At 44.9% G+C, this 18,054-nt stretch overlaps 1 protein-coding gene across 1 annotated transcript in view; it reads right to left on the bottom strand.

The window, feature by feature from the left end:
* adam12b (ADAM metallopeptidase domain 12b) overlaps positions 1 to 18,054 on the bottom strand; it is an 80,472-nt gene that overhangs the window by 13,975 nt on the left and 48,443 nt on the right. The window contains exons 12-17 of the mRNA XM_030106958.1: positions 8,906 to 9,083; positions 5,677 to 5,766; positions 3,898 to 4,093; positions 3,679 to 3,787; positions 3,010 to 3,208; positions 373 to 450 (exon numbers count right to left, since the gene is read on the bottom strand). Of these exons, the coding sequence (XP_029962818.1) occupies positions 373 to 450; positions 3,010 to 3,208; positions 3,679 to 3,787; positions 3,898 to 4,093; positions 5,677 to 5,766; positions 8,906 to 9,083 (850 nt within the window). The remainder of the gene's footprint in view (positions 1 to 372; positions 451 to 3,009; positions 3,209 to 3,678; positions 3,788 to 3,897; positions 4,094 to 5,676; positions 5,767 to 8,905; positions 9,084 to 18,054) is intronic.

Genomic DNA, 18,054 nt, shown 5'->3' with positions numbered 1-18,054 from the left:
TTTGTTTCTGCAACGCAATTACCACAATAATCTCCCTCCACTGTAACTTCCCTTCTGTGTATACTCAAAAAAAAAAAATGATGGACAACACTTTAAGTAGACCCCAAATGATGCTGCTAAATTGGATTGATTTAACCTCAGTGGGCCGATGAAGATTGATTGCGGAGAACAGGAGCGGCTGCCATAACTCAGAGGCTAACGCTGTGAATACACCGCCGCTATTGCTTTTGTTTGCAATTACAGGCCGGAGCGGCTGTTTTAATTCTGTTCGGCTGGTCAAAAAGTGACTAAATGGATAAGTACACCCTCCTCGGCTGGATACAATGCATACCTCGGCGCTAAGTACGGAGCTAATGGGCGCTTTGCACTCACCCCACGTCCGTTGCACTTCCCGGAGCACTCGAGCACGCCGAAGACACTGACATTCTGGCACTGCCGGTTCAGGCACACCTTTAGAGGGAAAGGCATCATTAAACAACACATTGGAGAGCTAATGAAGATTAACACAAAATCCAAGCCTGAAGATAAAGAAATGTTTACAGTGTGGAGTCAGAGGTGGACGTATCTGATCTATGTCTGCACAGGGGCTTCCATTAAGCAGCATTTGCATTATCGATCCCTGCTGCTGCTTTTCCTATTCACGAAGCAGACTACAGCAACAATTAGCTCTCCGTCTGTGTTTTGCAATAATCGTTCGTATCCTTAAAATAAATAATTCACTTTAAAAAAAAAAATCCATAAACAACACTGGATTTGTTTCCACTTAAGCTCCGTTGACGTGTGGTGGAGCTGTAAACCAATCTGAGCAGGTTCTCTTTCAGATGAAACACCAGAGCGTGTCGCTCGCATAGCTGCCGTGCAAACCTTAATGCAGTGACGGATGAAAAAAAAATGCACACAAAAAAATGCACAATGTGAAAACATCAGACTGGGAGGAAAGAAAAAAAAAAACGGCTGCCGGTTGCTTTAATGTAGAAAATAAGGCCTGCATTAGGCAAGCGGTTCTGAGCACTCATCTTCCTCAAATTGCCGCGGCTGTGGCAGGCCACGCGCCACCAACCTAATGCCCTGATTGGCGTGGAAAACACAAAACCTTTTTGAGAAGAACAAAGGCCCGTGACAAACACCCACCTCCGGGCCATCAGAAATTCCAGATAATGTGCGGAGCGGAGTTGTGGCCTGGGAGACTGTAGCCAGGAGACAGGCTCACCTGGCTGCTGGCCGCTTCACCACACAAAGCTCACGGGGGTTACAAAGCCTGTCGGGTACCCAGAGAATCCGCTCCAGGAGAATGAAAAAGATTCCCAGGACTGGCTGGACTCTGAGACCCCATCATTTGCTTCCATAATTCTCCCATTGATAAAGGAGCTGAAGAGTTTTGTTTGTTGTGCTGCTATTTCTAATAATTTACGCATGCTGAGGACAAATATGTCATTTTCTCCTTTAATTTTTTTATAATGCACTATAATCAGATATTTCATTTTCAAAACCACAGCTTTGGACAAAACAGTTTTCTATCATTCCATTCAGTAAAATAACACGTTTCTTTTCAAAAATTGAATCCTTTAGAAAATGTCTGTAAAACAAGTGAGGTAATTTTGTCATCTGTATGAGAGCGGGTACAAATAAATCACTCTCAGAGACTTTACTTTCAGCGTTGCAGGAAACAGTTAGGAGTCTCACTGGAGATTTTTCCTGTTTTCCTTCAGTGTGAATGTAAACAAGCTGCTGCAGGAACGGCACCTGAGACCATTAGGAGTGTAGAGGACAGAGCAAAGAGCTGGAAATTTGTCACAAATGAGTAAATAAGCCGCCAACACTAAAGAGTTTCTTCAACTTTTAACCCTTTTTTTAACTGATGTGGATCAGCAGGAGACGGTGCAGACACTGTCGGTAGGAGGTTTCCATCGTTCCAGCCTGAGAACACCTCTTGTAAACTGTTTTGAAGAGACATTTAAGGAGCTAAGTGCTCCGGCTCGGAGCTGGCAGCCTCTCGCCTGGCAGGAACTCACCTCGCTGCTGCTCTGAGGGCAAACCTGAGAGGAACATCTGATCGAATAACCGCCTTGTCAGAAGGACTTGTTGAGCTCCAGCCATGACCTGTACAGCCTGTGTTCTTCCTTCACTCCATAATTTTAAGCGTCAATCTCTCTGGAGAACAATCCAAATGCACATAAGACCGAAAGTATCACCATTTTTATATGAATATAGTATGATAAACTCAGAATAGGGTCGAATGGGAGGCAGAGCTTTAAGTCATCAGGCTCCTCTTCACATATATTTCACTATTACTCACTGCTCTGAGCGCTCTCTGTACCCTCCTTCAGGAACGCCAACTGTTGAAAGGGAGTTGTTTTTTTTTTGTCCTCCCACCATCACCTTTGCTCATGTGGAATAGTTGTTTTCTTTTTTTTCCTCTCTAAAAGGGCCTTGAGATGATTGTGTTGTTATTGGCGCTATACAAATAAAACTGAATTGAAGTGAACTTCATACAATGGCCGGCTCTCCGGGAACTCCAACACAAACAAGAAGGCTACATCTTAAACCCAACTACCTCCACGGCTATTCAAAAGACTCATCCTGAGGGCGTCCATATTGCCTCAAGTGTTGGGAGAGTGACAGGAAGAGAGTTCTTTTTAATTGTTTGTTAGGGATGAATACAATTATTGTACCAATAATGTCTTATTAGTGGGGCTTATGCGATTTATAGAAAACTTTTAAATTCAACACAATATTTCCAAAATGCAGGTTTCCCCAAATGTGTGGACAGAACGGACGATGTGTTTGCTCACGTAAAAACATGCAGCTACACTCTATCACCAGGCTCTCAGCATAATGGCCTGATGCACTTTGCATTGGACTAGTCTTGAATATGATCACAGAATGTTCTCTGACGTCCGCCGTTGGGTTGAATGGATCCTAATACACCCTCAGTTCATTCAGGGTTCACTTTGTGTGTTTGAGTGCTTTGATACGATCGAGACATTTCGTTGCACGCCGAACACTCACCATGCTGTCTCCGCACTTTGTCCCGGCGAGGACGAGCCCGGGGTCGGGCATGTCGTCCCCGAGGTAAACGTGCGTTCCTCGACACAGGATGCGGCCTCCTTCCTGCAGGGGGATGTTGGTCTCGATGGACACTGCATTCGTACCGATCACCGGGCGATTGGCTCCGCCCTGGCACTGGATTTTCCCGCACTGTGCATCCCTGCAAAACAACACCGACACATGGCGAAAATATTAAAAAGACGCAAAGAACAGCTCTTAATGGAAAAAGCTTAACTTCAGCCTGTCAATCACAGAGAAAGATAAGCAACTGCAGAGCGAGATGAAAGCCTGCTGAGGAGAGCTGCAGAGCTCCAGTCCTCCGGTCATTAAAGCAATTACATCAATTAACAAAGAGCTTGATTACAGAATTCACCCAAAGGGAGAAGATCTTTGGAACAATTAGCCGACAAGAATAGCATGAAATGATTCATGAATACGTTCTTAAACCATAATTAGCCGCTATCTTTCTCAAATTACGTTTTTCAGCAATGTAAACTTTTGTTTGAAGCTCACATGTCAGATTCTGGCACATAATGATGATTGCTAATGACACTACTTAAGCTAATTAGTTTTGTTCTGTGCAGTAATTCTCTGTACCTTTAATGCATCGGCGCAGCTGCAGAGTCTTACCTGGCATCGCATTTGGCAAAGAGGCCTTTGGAGTCCTTCCCACAGTTCCCGTAAGGATCCCCCGCAGAGTTCACTCTCTCAAAACAGATCCCAGGGGCCGGCTTGGCACCTGCACACAAAGACACAATGAAGATCGAACAGTCAGAATGAGGCAGCGGATTCCTTCACTGAGATGAAGCTGTCTCTCACAGCCCGGGTTATTAGTATGGGCTGATTTACCCGGTCCCCACAGGGTGATGCATTGTTGCTCGTGAGTCTGGCAGATGCCGTTGTAGCAATAGCCTTCCACGTCGTAGCAGGAGTGTCCATCATGGAGATAAACGTTGGCGGGGCAGTGAGGGCTGGCGCCGGTGCAGAACTCCGGCAGGTCACATGAGTTACTGGACTCCCGGCACATGGTGCCAGCGGGTTTGAGCTGTGAATACACACGGCAGGTTACGGCCCCCCCTTTTTCACACGCGAAACCCCGCAACGCCGCTCCCCTCATCTGTTGAGATCACGGCTTTTCAAATGTGACACGAAGTCTTCCTTCAAACGTGACAAGACTGCAGCAATCGGTTTGCAGGGACATGCTGATGCATGTCTGCAACATTTACAAACAAATGAGTGTCTGGAGCCACAAAATAATGATCACAGACAACAATTCAGTGCCACATTTGTTACCTAATAACCGACCAGTTTCTAACGCATTTATTTGCATGCATGGCTTTATAAACATCTACAACATTTCTCCCTTTGGAGATGGATGCAACATGATTTCACTTCTCCTGACAAGTATATGGTCACATTGCTTCAGATTGAAAGCATTCCAGTCTGACTCAACAGGGAAAAGTGCTCCAGGTCTAACATTCAGTGGTTCATGCAGAACAACTATGAATAAATTCTGGTCTTCAGTGCTTGAATGCAGGGTTGATTGACACACGTCAAGGGAGTTTAAACCGCCTTTCAAGTTTTCTGATTTAAAAGAACAAAGAAATAAGTGATTAATTCAGAAACTACTTCAGAAATCACTCTGGAAAAAAGAAAAAAAAAAAACATTTGAATGGTGGATTTTGGGGCTGGTTTTAGTCCTGGACCCTGATTGACAGTGAAGGATAATCTCACCACTTGGAGTGTAAGAGCAAACAAATCAATCAGTAAATGTACTGTATAGGTGAGCGTCAACATTTCATCAAACAGATGATCAGCGGTTGACTATTTATTTTTCATACTCATCAAAACTCTGCCCAATTGACCACATATTACTCTTACAAGGTGAAGATGCTTAATTTATTTTGTTTTTGGTGAATGTAAATGTAAATGTTGGTGTTAAGAACAGAGCAGTACCTTTCCACATACTTTAACTTTAGCCTGACTGACCTTTAAATACTATGAAGACACTCGTTTAAGAAACCCAGAGGATCTTGAGATATAAAATGTATTAGAAGCCTTTCATCAAGATAAACTACATATTCAAAAAAAAAAAAAAAAAAAAAAAATCCTTTAAAATTAGGTTTTCAGCTTAGGAAAAACACTCTGAGAATACTTTCAGAAAGCCTCGTGCTTGAAGGTCAGACTTTTGTGTGACGCCGTAAACATCACAAAGGCTTCGAACCTTTAGCCATAGCTCCTTTGGAAATGAAAAGAAAGACATTAGCAATGCTAAAAAAAGATTCTTATTTTGGAAGAAAATCCACTGATAATTGCGGGGCAGTAAATCAAAGCCAATCGATCTTGAACTTGCCCTCAGCTGAACCGCGTCCATTGAAAGAGACTGCACAGAGCTGAAAAGAGCTGACCTCAGAGTCTGAATTATATTCTCCAACCTACTATTATGAGTCTGTTAATAACCTTCCACAGATAATTAATCGAGTTTCGAAAAAGGTCCCAGAAAGAGTAAAGCTTTACAAAAAGCTATTTCAAAACTTTCTCCAGCAATTGGGATGGCACAAGTGCATGTGAATGGAAATAACAGGGACGGAGGAGAGCATGTGAGGCCTGCATATAGAAAGCACTCACTCGACAGTCGTCGCAGCACTGGCCATGGGCGCACACCGCGTCTCCCTTCAGGGTGCACGTGGTGGCGTTGCAGCATGGGTTCATGCACTCCTGAAAGACGGGAGGAAAAGGGAAGAAGTAGTTAAAAGCGCGCGGACGCGACCGCTGCCCTGAAAACACTCTATCAGCCGTCAGATCAGGACGTTCAGGTCGCCAGAGGGCAAATCCTGCCCGGAGGACTCCCGCCCCGACCCGCAGACCTATTACTACAAAGCTCATATGTTTTGGATTTGTCGGGACCTTTGAACCCGCGCGAAAAGGAGCGTCTTTATTGCGGTGACCTGCTGGAAGCGGAGGAGTAAATGACAGGAATCAGATGTGGCATTCGGGGAGGACCGCCACTGAGATTTGATGTGTGTGACGGAGAGATGTGGCCGGGGAGCCGGGGCCAGGAGCGGCAGCAGTGGGATCTGAGGACAGGAGACACTTCAGCACCCTGTCAGGATCAGCCGGCCAACGGCAGAAAAAACACCAGGAAGACAGAGGAGCGTTTCAAAGACGAGTTAGCGCATTGAAAAGGAAAAAAAAAAAAAAAAAAAAAAACGAAAAGTGACATTTTTATCTGCTGATCTTTATCTTTTACTACATGCCAAAACCACTCAGCTTCAGCAGCGCCGCAAATCATCCAGAAAACAACATGGCCGATTTGCCCGTGGAGCCGTGCGGTAATGACACGTTGAAGGCTGGGAAAATGGAGGCTGATGGATCGCTGGACGTCTAATTTTCGGCGGATAACGTGGTTTTTATGAGTCCGGCCGTTTACCTCTCGGCTCCGGCGCAAGACTGTTGTTTTGGAGAGCAGAGGATCAAGCGCCGCTCTCGTCTCCCGGGTCGCGGAGGTCACGACGGCAGAGAAGGAGCCGGTAAATCACCGCCCACCGCCACCAGAGTGACGGCGCACAGTCATAACAGCGCTCCACTTAATGATCACATCGGCCGGAGTTTAAAACTCAACTCAGCAAAAATTACAAAATCCCCTCACTAATTACATTAGCGAGGGGAGCAAACAGCGCTCCACCGCCGTGAGACGGTTGTGTAATTTTGTAGCTCAGCAAGACCAGCGGAGGAAAACCTCTCCTCCAGAGAAACGGTCTTTGCTGATCGCATCACGTCAGCTTCAGGAATATCTCCCGGTTAAACTTTTATTCTTATCATATTAATATTTTAAGCTTATCAGCCTAATAGCTGCACGTTAGGATCCCCAGAGTAAATTGCTTCTGAAAAATAAGGTGTAAGATTCAGTGGGCTACAACTGTTATTTTAATTCATCTGATACATATTTTATCAGCGCCTCACATCTTCTGCTGATCTCATTTGGAGAGTTTTGAGGTGTTTCTGTCAGCTCGGGGAGTGGGAGATAAATACTAATCTGAAGCTTTGGGGTTTAGTTGTTTATAATTTCAGATATCTGCAAAAGTCAAGCGTATATCTTTATTCAACGAATATAAGAAAGAAGACGATCGAGCATAGGGATGTGGCGGATGTGGGACTGAAATATTAAAGTCAGTGTGTGTGTTCATTTATTTTCCTTCTTCAAGTGTGTCATTTGACTCGGAGATGGCACTGAACCCAGAAGATTCGGGTGGAAAGCAGAGTCCATATTGGACGGGTTATCAGCTCAACACGGCAAACAAAGAGAGACAGACAATCCCTCAAAAGCACAGAAAGGCAACTTACAATCACTGGGAAGTCCGAGGAAATCAGATTATGTGGAAGAAACTTGTGCTCTTGCACAGAAAATAAACTCAGATTCATCTCTTTGTGAGAAAGGAGTGCTGACTACAACATCATGTGGATCAGATGAAAAAAATAAATGATAATTAAATGTAAACATATGTTGTTTCCAACTTCACTGATGAAATATTTTATTTATATTATGAGAAACTTGACATAGAAGTTCCATATGCTGGCTGTTGGACACTGCTTGCTACTTTTTAGATTGACGAAAATCCTCTTGGAAACGGATCAACCCTCAAATCCACAGAGGAGTCGGGCTTCCTGCATCCTGCCGTGTGGATGGGAGCACGTCACATCATGGACGTAAGCATGACTGCAGTCCCCCTTTTTTGTTTGCAACATGCAGCCCAGGAAAGCTCGCCTCAACTTCAGCCTGGGTTTGTTTGTTTCTGTTGTCACGCAGTTGGACAGTGGTTTGATGAATGGGCTTTCAGCGGGGATATGACACCGCCGAGGCGGCCCGTCAGAGCTCCGCTCAGCACACGTGGGAGATTAAGAGGAGGTGCGATGTAAATAAAACAGCAGCGTTCGTTGCATTCAGGTCACAATAACAACATCAGTGCCTTCAAGAAAGCCGAACTCGAAGTTTGTTGTGCTTTGCTAGGGGCCTCTGACTGAGCCGCTGAGCCTTGCTGTGGTTCGAGGTGATTGCTTGCAGGACAGTTATCCTTGTTTTAGTTAGACGACGGGTTTTCTAAAGGGAACGTTAAGGTGAAAAAAACTCATTTCTACACCATCTGCCTTTACTCTGGGAGTGAATATATTGATTTTAGGAACAGCAAAACAGTGATGGAATAGTTAGCAGTCCTGCCTCATAGCAGGAGGGTCCCCAGTTGGGAGCAGTTTGGCTTGAAGTGTCGTGCTCAAGGGCACTTTGGCATATGGACAGGTGGTGATCAAAACTGCAACCTTCTGACTGAGTGTGTGGGTTTTCCTCCCAGAGGCCCAAAACATGTGTTTGAGATTGATTGGTGACTCTAAAATTGCCCGAATGACATTTTGTGTCCCCGTTAGCTGGGATTACATCCAACGCCTCGCAACCTGCAGTCGGACACCGCCGTAAAGAAGACGGGCGGATGAATTTAAGGAGGAAGTAAGAGGAAAGTGCCACATTCTCCATTCTCCAAGCCATTCCCCATTATGACTCAGCAGCACATCATTTTATGATGAAGTGACGCAGGCTTACATTGTGTCACTACAATAAGTGTCAAACATCACATTTCACATCACGTCACAGTTGTGAGTCACTTATTGGAGCAATTGTGAGATGATGAGAGAAAAAGAGGAGATCTGGACTATATGACACATGAGAAACCCTTCATTTGAGCTGAGTTGGGGATTTGGCAATTCAAAAATTCGAAATGAACACATGACATCATGACAGTAAAGTAATTATTGACGGTAATCGAGCTGCTTTCAGATGTGCTGTATTCACCACGCATGTTTTACTGACCTCTGGCTCTCCGCAGTCACACTCCTCTCCCTCCTCCACGTAGCCATTGCCGCATTTCTGTCCTCCATAGAGGACCTTGACTTCGGGCATGTTGTACAGACACATGCCGACGCCTTTCTCCAGGCTGGCAGCAAGGTCCTTCTTGCTGCACGTACTGAAAACTGTGGGAAACGGATATCTGTAAGAGAGAAGAGAAAGAAAAGGCTGAGCGAAGTGGAACAAGGAAGATTGTTAAGAAAACCTGCTCGGTGTGTACTTTGTTCAAAAAAACTCAATTGATCTCAAGAGAATTTATTCCTGGTATAGAATCCAGATGTCGCTTTCACTCTTCTGTTCAACGTACTCATTCACGAGGCCTTTTCACACAAACTTAATGAACTGCTGAGATTGCATGAGCACCAGTTCAAGGTAATTTTCTATCTAGCACAACACATAAACGGGCTTCAAATGTCCAAAGAAACATTCTCTCTGGCAGCCACATTTTGAGAAGTATATCCCGGCTAAAAAGACAATTTAAGCAACTGACCCCAGGGAGTAGTTTGAGCAGTGGGTGTATTGGATGTGGATAATTTGTGTGTGAAAGTGTGCATGTGTGTGTGTGTGTGTGTGTGTGTGTGTGTGTGTGTGTGTGTGTGTGTGTGTGTGTGTGTGTGTGAGCCTGAATGAAACATCTAGACCAAAATCACATAATTTCAAATGCATTAATTCCCTTTCCCTCATATCAGTAACCTGAAGTGCTGACTAACATCTAACTTAGTAAGGGAAGAAATGGAATTTCATACTGAAAGGAGGGAAATGTTATGACTTTAAAGAAGCCCGGGGGGGGGGGGGGGGGAATTGTCCTCCTACTGGAGAGAGCCGCTGCAGCCGCAGACCAACGGCAAAAGATAAATAAGAGGAGAGAGGCAATGAGAGATGGACAAAACAAAAAAAGGAAGAACAAGCAGTTTGTAGACAAATAGTGCAGAAAAGCAGAGTCTTACACAGTGGGGGCAAAAACGAAGCATGTCACTGTGAAGCAGAGACAAAGAGAAAGAGAGTGTCTATAGAGAGAGGGAAGAGAAATATGAAAGAAATGTTGTTACTTTGCTAGTTGGTGAGACAGAGGAGAGACGTCCAGCCCTGAAGGACTGTAAAGGGGCTTGAAATAGCCAACAAAAAGAACAAAATCGAGCCACAAACTGCAATACAACGAAAAACAAGACATGTAAAATGTCCCCTATTAAAAAGAAAAAAAGAATAAAAAAAGGGGGTGATCTAAAAAAGTCGATACAGCTGTTATAACGTGAATGCAGCAAAAGGGAGATGCAGTAAGAAATGAAGATGCAGGAAAAACTCAAGCAAACATAAACTAAAGAAATGCAGAATAACACAAACAGGCAGGAAAAGACTCACAAAATGAATGGTGGGCATGGATGAAAAGACTGAAAAAAAATTTAATACCATGATTATTTGGTAAACTTGTTAGTTTTAAAACATGATGAACAAATAAAACCAATTATATATGTCACAAGATTATTGATACTTTCATATTTTAACCCAATACACTCCACAATAAGGCAAAAGTGCATTCCCTTGTCGTCTCATTCAAATGCTGCTCAATCTGCCTCTGTGCTCTGAAGCCCGTGCACTGCTTTGACCTCTTGTTGTCAGAGCGAAACACCAGACATGTACAGCAGCATCACCTCCCCGGGGTTCGGCTGCAGTGTAACCAAGACTTGACCTCTTGTTTCATGCCAGCCGAGAAGCAAGACCTGTCTCACAAAATCATTCTGAGGAAAAGCGGTCTTTAGGGGGCGGAGCCGGTATCTCGCAGCTCACACCAGTCATCATGGGATACAGCCCGGCTTCAAAAGGGGGGGAGGCGGAGGATCTTTGGGGAGCCGAGAGAGTAAAAAGTTAGCGAAGGAGGATTGACAGACGTGGCACAGGGAGAGAGAGCTGGCATCGGATGCCTGATATGCTCGACTTCAGACAGAAACATGTCATGCACGTAGTTATGCAGCGATAGACTGACTGGGGTCTTCAAATGCATCGGGGCGTGGAGACTGTCTGCGAAGCTTGAGGCTTGACAGCGCCGATTTGTGAAAATTCAACATTACACAGAATATGTTTGTGAAGCCTGGCACTGGACAGAGGTGGGGGGAGGGAAGTGTAATGCTCTGCCGCTGCCTTAGGGGGATTCGCTTGCTGCAACTGCATGGATATTTCACTGCTGTTAGCTGACTATAGTGAAGCTCTTCCTGAGGGGGCAGGAGATAACAGTGGAGGCATTCAATGGAAGCGAAATCTTTCTTTTTTTTTCCTCCAGAAGAAACAGATTCCCAAAGAACACTGGGAAAAACATCCTCTTCTAACAGCCACCCTTGGGTCAAACTGCTATTTCCACTTCACTCCGACTGTCCACCTTTGAATGTTGGCCGCTTTCATCTCCCACTGACAAGGAGACAATCTACCTGTTTCTGCACAGCCACGACTCCTCACATAATCCACTTGTTTGATTCTTTCTGCACGGAGCGGCGAGCTGTGCTGTCCGGTGCACGGAGACCCGGCGCAGACGGGCTACACGGATCAAACTGGCAGAGTGGACTTAACGCGGTTTACAGGCGTGCTCGAGAGGAGCGGACGGAACGTGCACAAGGGGGTAAACAGCATCTGCACGCCATGAACTGGCATTACAGGCAAAGGTTAGGACAGTCGCATTTCTTCATGGGGGAAAATCAGGTTTCGCAGGACCAAATGAGAGAGGCATGGAAGCTATTAGGAAGATCTGGAAGATAAATGTATGTTAAAAAACAACATAAATCAAGATCTGAATCCCATCAGCCGTAATTCGCCCGAGGCAAAAGCCACGCACAGCACATGTTTTTAGGGCCAACTCCCTTTTGATTTATTGGCTTTCTTTGTGCAACAACTTTGAACAGGAATCAAAAATTCACTTTATCATCCCTCAACATGTGTCCAGTTTCACCACAAAACATTTTGTGCAGCCATCCATTTGGCTCTGTGAAATACAAAAAGTGAAAAAAATAAATAAATAAATGAAAACAGCTAAAGGACATTAAAGCATTTTGATCCTGCCAATGCCTTAAGCTCTTATTCTCGAATTCTATATGTGATTTTTCATCCCTTTTAATAATGCCGGTGTATCAAACATGGAAAATCACATGAAAATGAAGCTCTCCTTCATCTGTCTAACCATCTACGAGCATGATTTCATCACCTATGAATATAAGAGAAAAGCATCTCCAAATATGTGTCCGGTGGAGGAAAACACATGTTTTCAATTTAGATAGCAGAAAAAAAATGCATGAGTAATCTATGATATCAGAAACATTTGCATGACTCCTTTTGGGAGAGTTGGGCGTTTCTCTCTTCATCTACTTGTTTTTCTGCAGAACACGAAACAAGGGAATTTAGAAAGGTGGAGACCACTAAAGTGTGATTTGCAAGTTGCATTTGAATTCCACTGTAAAGCCGGTGTTGTTCAGGGTCTTGTAGCTACTTTTGGTGGCATCTATTCCGTTGTTGGGCATGTATTTGCACACGACACCACACCTGTTATCATGTGATACTTTCACCCGTGCTTGTAATTTTCCACGTGGCGCCAGATCACGATCTCTCAAGATTCATCACAGACCGCAACAAATGCGACAGAATCTAAATGAGGCCTAACTTCTACTTCCAGATTGACCTGATTTATCTCTTATCTGGATATTTTGAGTAATGAGGCCACTTAAGACCTTTATCACAACAGAAACTAAATGGATGTGGTTTAAAATAAGTAGAATGACATTTTAAGAAATTAAAAACACCTCTCTGCCTGCTGATTTAAAGCGAAAGGGCATCCAAGGGAGCGGTGGGGGGGGGGAGAGAGCCAAGAAATTGTTCTAAATGATCAACCTTTAACTGGCGTCTAATGTGGCCGGCGATCGTGCAATTGGCAGCTCTTTGATAATTGAGCCGCGCCGCTAATCTGCAGCTGACATTCCTCCAGGTAACAGATGCCCGCTCCATCCCGCTAACAGATGCGGTGTCAAACCTGACAGGGCGCCCAGGGACGCCGAGAGAATGTCTCTGTCACCCGCCGACTGCCGCAGTCCTTCACGGCGACCAGCGCACGCAGAGTCCTGTCCACACACACACACCGACGCGCATAAATGCACAATCAAGGACGGAGATCCGATGTCGCGCTCTGCGAGTGTTTCCGTGGCATTGGCGGAATGTGTTTCAGACGGGCGGGGGCTAATTTATGAGAACAGAAAACAAGCAACAGTGAATGGCTGTTCACTGGGTGTGAGATGCAGACAGCGACAGTGAAGTGTGCATTTCGGAGAAAAACATCTTTTCAATCCCTCAACATTGAACATCCACAAGCAAGAATGGAAGATTATGTCAGAAAAAAAAAGACCCATTCAATACATCTGAACGCAATAACCGAGCAATAAGAAAAGAGCCTTGATTAAAGTCAACCACCGCATTTGCACCGTAAGATTTCTATAAATTTACAGTAGGAACGCATCCAGTGTGCAATGAGTTTTCAAAAGAGCCGAGACAAATCTGCGTATTATCACAGCTGAGACCACACGGCTGCTCCGCTGTCCAGGAAATTAGCCGAGGAGCCAGTGTGGGTTTCCCTGGATAATATTGGTTTAGAGCCCCGCACCCTCTCCAGGTGTGGCTCACTGTGGTGGAACTAATTTGGCGGCGCACAACAGTTATACGAAATCTAATTAGCCGGGCACATTCTGGCTGCCGTCGCCGTTTGAAAGACAAATGTGTCGTTTGCGTTGCGGATAACACACACTGTTAAAGATCTTAATCTCGTCGGCGTTACCCGGCCTCATAAATCTGGGAGAAAAATGCGTTCTGCTTTCTCAATAACTACACTCTGTTAGTGAAGGTGCCGCGTTGCAGGAAGGGAGTATCCTTCGCTGTTTTCTGTTTTTATTGGCTGCGCCCAATATACCCACGTGCCATTCTTTTTCGGTGGTGTTTGATGGGAGAAAGATGAGGGCGTCTACCCTGTCGCACGCTGACATGTCTGCCGATTGGTGGGACTTATTTAATTATCTCCACCAAGATGAAGCATCTGCTCTTTGAGCAGCAGTGTGAATAACAGAGACAGGAAAATTTAGCACTTGACAGGTTTGAAGAGCACGTTGGGAGAAAAAAAAAATCAGAAGAAGGAAGAAGGGAGGAGGCTATCAAAATGTAAAAAAAAAAAGCGGAAAAAAAGAGAAGAATTACAGCTCACAGCGAGATAGCATCACCTCCGCTCCTTTCAGCGCCAATAAAAGTCCCTCGTATTTTAAGGACTGCTGGATTTGAACTCTGCTGAGGTGAGCACCCGGCAAAGCTATCAAAGAAAACAACGGTTCAAACAAAGCACGGACTGAACAATTTTCTCAGTTTCTGTTGTCAAGAACAAGTTTTTCGAGAGCCACACGCAGAGCATACGTCGATATTTAGAGTGCAGCGGTTTTAAATCTCTTACTCGCCCCACGGCGTCTGGAAGCCAAGAGCTGTGCAACGTGGCAGACATGTCCACTTATCCACCGAAACACTCGGCTGGAGTTCGTGATGTAAGTGTGTGAAACACTAGGATTTGCGTTATTTGTCAAAATAAGAGGGGGGGGGGGGGGGGGGGAGGTTGTTGCCTGTAGTTTTGTTCAATCATACTGTAAAGAGTGTGGTCATTGATCCAGGACAGGATTCACACAGAGTCAAAAATTTGTGTCTGTTGGAAGACAAACTGCTCACGGATAAACATAAAAAAAACAAAAAAAAAAAAAAAAACCCGCAGTGAACTCAGTAACTGTGGAACGATCTGCCAAGCCTCAAAATTAAAGACTGTCGCCAGAACTTTACAAAGAAAAATCCCGAGTGGTTTGGGGGTCGCTCCATCTTTCCTGCATCGACAGTTCTCATGGAATAATTATTGTCAACAAAGTACTTTCCTGTGTCCAACTGATCATTTAAGTATGGGGACCTTGTTACACACCAAACCATTGGAATCAAATAAACTGGTGCAGTGTGAAGAATAAATGAAGCACAAACCAAAGAAAAAAAAAAAAGAACAAACCGATGTCCACGCCATCCAGCCGCAGCAATCTACTGACGCGGTCTGCCAGCCACTTGTTGCAGCAGCGCCACTGATTACTGAAAGTTCTGATTCATAAATGTATTCAGCTTTAAATCACCACTGCAGTAACCACACAAATGCGTATACCAGAGCACGCAGCATCTAAACCGTCTCTTCAGCTCTTTTGGTGAAAATGAAGCGAAGAGACTTCGACCATAACCTTGTACCACAGTGGTGCTGCACACCCTTGAGGCAGCCTGTGTGACTAATTGGACTAAAAGTTCAAATATAAAACAGTAGTGCTTTCATTTTTATGCTTTGTACCCGTTATGCTTCTGTGTCGTGCACAAATGATCGGTCTCGATCGCTGCACCCGTGTCAGTTTGATTCCGACCATCTGAGTAGAACAGAATGGTCACTTCATTTCAATACCAAACAAAAGATAAAGCGTGATGAAAAATCACACATGGCCCTTTGAGGAATTTTAAAAAGCCACTCTGTCATGATAAAAGAAAAAAGAAAAAAAACTTTCAAATTACACACAAGCATAACTTGACATTTTAATAGGAATCAGATCAAACATTTGTTGTCGCTGTGATTTCGTCCTGACAGCAGCTTTCTGTTTCTGCCCCCCTGCCGATGTGCAGCTGGCTCTCATCTGCTTTCCAGGCAATGAAAAGCACCGAGAACACCAGAGATGTGTAACGTTTGCAGGCTGCACTGACTGAGGTGGAAAGGCCATACAGGAGGCCGCCTCTTTCTCTGCGGCTGACAAAAAGATATTACAGCGCCGTGAGATGTGGAGATACGCTCTTCAGTGTACCGAACAGCTTTTTCTCAAGTGAGCCTTATGTGCAGTTCAAATGTTTCCTGCCAGGATTAAAGGTCAGCGGGCGACTGGATGGCGAGCGAAACAGGTGTGTTGACAGTAGATTCAGCGGTTACAAGGTGGTTTTTGAAGAGCTCCTCTTACTGACATCGGGCTGTCCGTCGGCGTCGCTCTCTGAGCCGCGCCGCCTACCGACGCGCTCGGTCCGAGCCGAGCAGACGAGACATGCTTGACCTTTCTGTAAATGTTAGGCTGCAGCCCGGGCGGAGGCATGTGCTCATTAAACATTAAGGGGGGAAAAACAGCAATGTGCAGGCTAAATTCACCGCAATAACATACCCACTAGAGCCGGTTTCCTTCCTCCTGCACACAGCCAAATGTCGTGAGATAATGACATTTTGTACCTTCTCACCTCTCCTGCACTGTCATTCTGACAGGAGGAAAAAAAGGGTCGGACGCCGCCTGATATTGTCTTGACAAAGTGCTCACCTCTTGTCCTCAGAGTCCGGCCGCAGCTCCCCGCTGCGCCTCATCACTCTGCTCGGCTACAGATGCAGACACAGGGAAGCACTTCTGAGGATTCTCACCACACTCACATGATGCAAGTCTTAGCTCAACTTCTAAAAGGCATTCCCAGTTCAAAACGCCAAAAGTAAACTGCTGCTCCCCTCTGTTCCTCAAATGTTCACTTGTTGTGGAGACACAAACCGCTCATGGCCAGACTTTAAAGCCCATGCCACCTGCCACAGGTTCCAGAGGAATAATTCATTCATTGTCATCTTTCTGATGCCTGTCTCTCACCCTAACCTCCATCTCTCCGTGTGCATCTCGTCCTGCTTTTCCCACTGCTGGAGATAAAAGGCGGGCGAAACCGCGGCTCGCCTTCCCTCCGCCTGTCTACCCTGGCATAAAGCACCTCTCTGCGGATCTCTCTCTCTGTGCCCTGGCCCTGATTGCAGCTGGCAGCGTCACTGATAATCACGTCATTTAGATGCAGCCTGTCCTCTCCTCCATTAGCAAGTCTAAGCTGAGAGTATCCCAAACACACATTCAGACGAGCCGCGCCGCTTTCCGACGGTGTGTTTAACATGCTGGAGGCGTCCCGTCTGAGGGTCAATGGAGGTTGCTAATATCTATATATGTATTTCTTTTCTTTTCTTTCTTTCTTTTTTTTTTTCTTCACAGAGAAACCAGATCTGTGATGGAGGAAATGAGTTCTAGATTGGTTTGTAAAATTATTGGTTTTGTATTCAGGAAACTGTCAATTCAAGCTGATAGTTCAGGGAATTCAATCTGAGTGACAAACAGCAAAGTCAAGCTTGAACTTGAGCAAGTTTATAATTTTCCATCTTCGAAGACGGCTCAGAAACTTTAATGAATATGTTGTGCCGTGAATATCTTCAGCCGAGACGCTCCCGATCTGATACCGCGAGAAAACCGACGATGTTTCGCCTCCACATTAAAATCTAACAGGAAGCCATGAAAAACTCATCCATATGAATGTGAAACATGAATAAAAATTGTTTCTGAAAGCCACGTAGGCAACATAAAAATATCTATGTCTCGACTCCGAAGGAGCGAGTGTAGTAAATAGTGTTGCTTAAGGTCACGACCCAGAGAATTTAATAACCGCAGCAGGCTCAAACCTTCACCCTGTTGTTTTCCAGTCCACCGCTCTGACCGCTTGACCCCTTGTGCCAACTATTTACACCAAGCCCGGAGGAGGAAAATATTTTGTGGGCTCTATTTTGTTCAGGAAACAGGAAAAAGTTCATTCAATAATGCCGTTTTTAACGAAAAATCTGAGGATGAAAAAGCTCATGTGGAAGTTCAATTGCATAGAGTTCCACAGATTCTCTTTCAGTGCACACACTGTACTTCCCATCACTTCGCCCACTGGGATGGGCTCCAAAGGATGAAGCGGAACAGAAGATGGATTAATATGAGCACTTTCTGTTCATATACCAGGTTCCTATAGGGAAATAATTTAATGGAGCAAAGCACTGACTTCCACCACCACGCAGAAGACACTCAGATCTATTTATCTAATCAATCAGCCAATCAAACTTCAAGCTAAAGAACAAGGTATATTTGAGCCAAACACTGTCTATTCCTGCATGCATCTCCAACCATGAAGTTCGTAGTTTGTAAAGCGGACATCCTGTCCTCATCAAGCCTGTGCTGGGAGAATAAAATGGCTGTTTGAAGTCAACTTGTTTGTTTGTTGCTCACTTT

This window comes from Salarias fasciatus, chromosome 13, assembly GCF_902148845.1.
Source record: "Salarias fasciatus chromosome 13, fSalaFa1.1, whole genome shotgun sequence".
NCBI classification, from domain to species: Eukaryota; Metazoa; Chordata; class Actinopteri; order Blenniiformes; family Blenniidae; genus Salarias; species Salarias fasciatus.
Note: the sequence above shows the minus strand (reverse complement) of the source record. Positions and strands in the feature narration are given on the sequence as shown.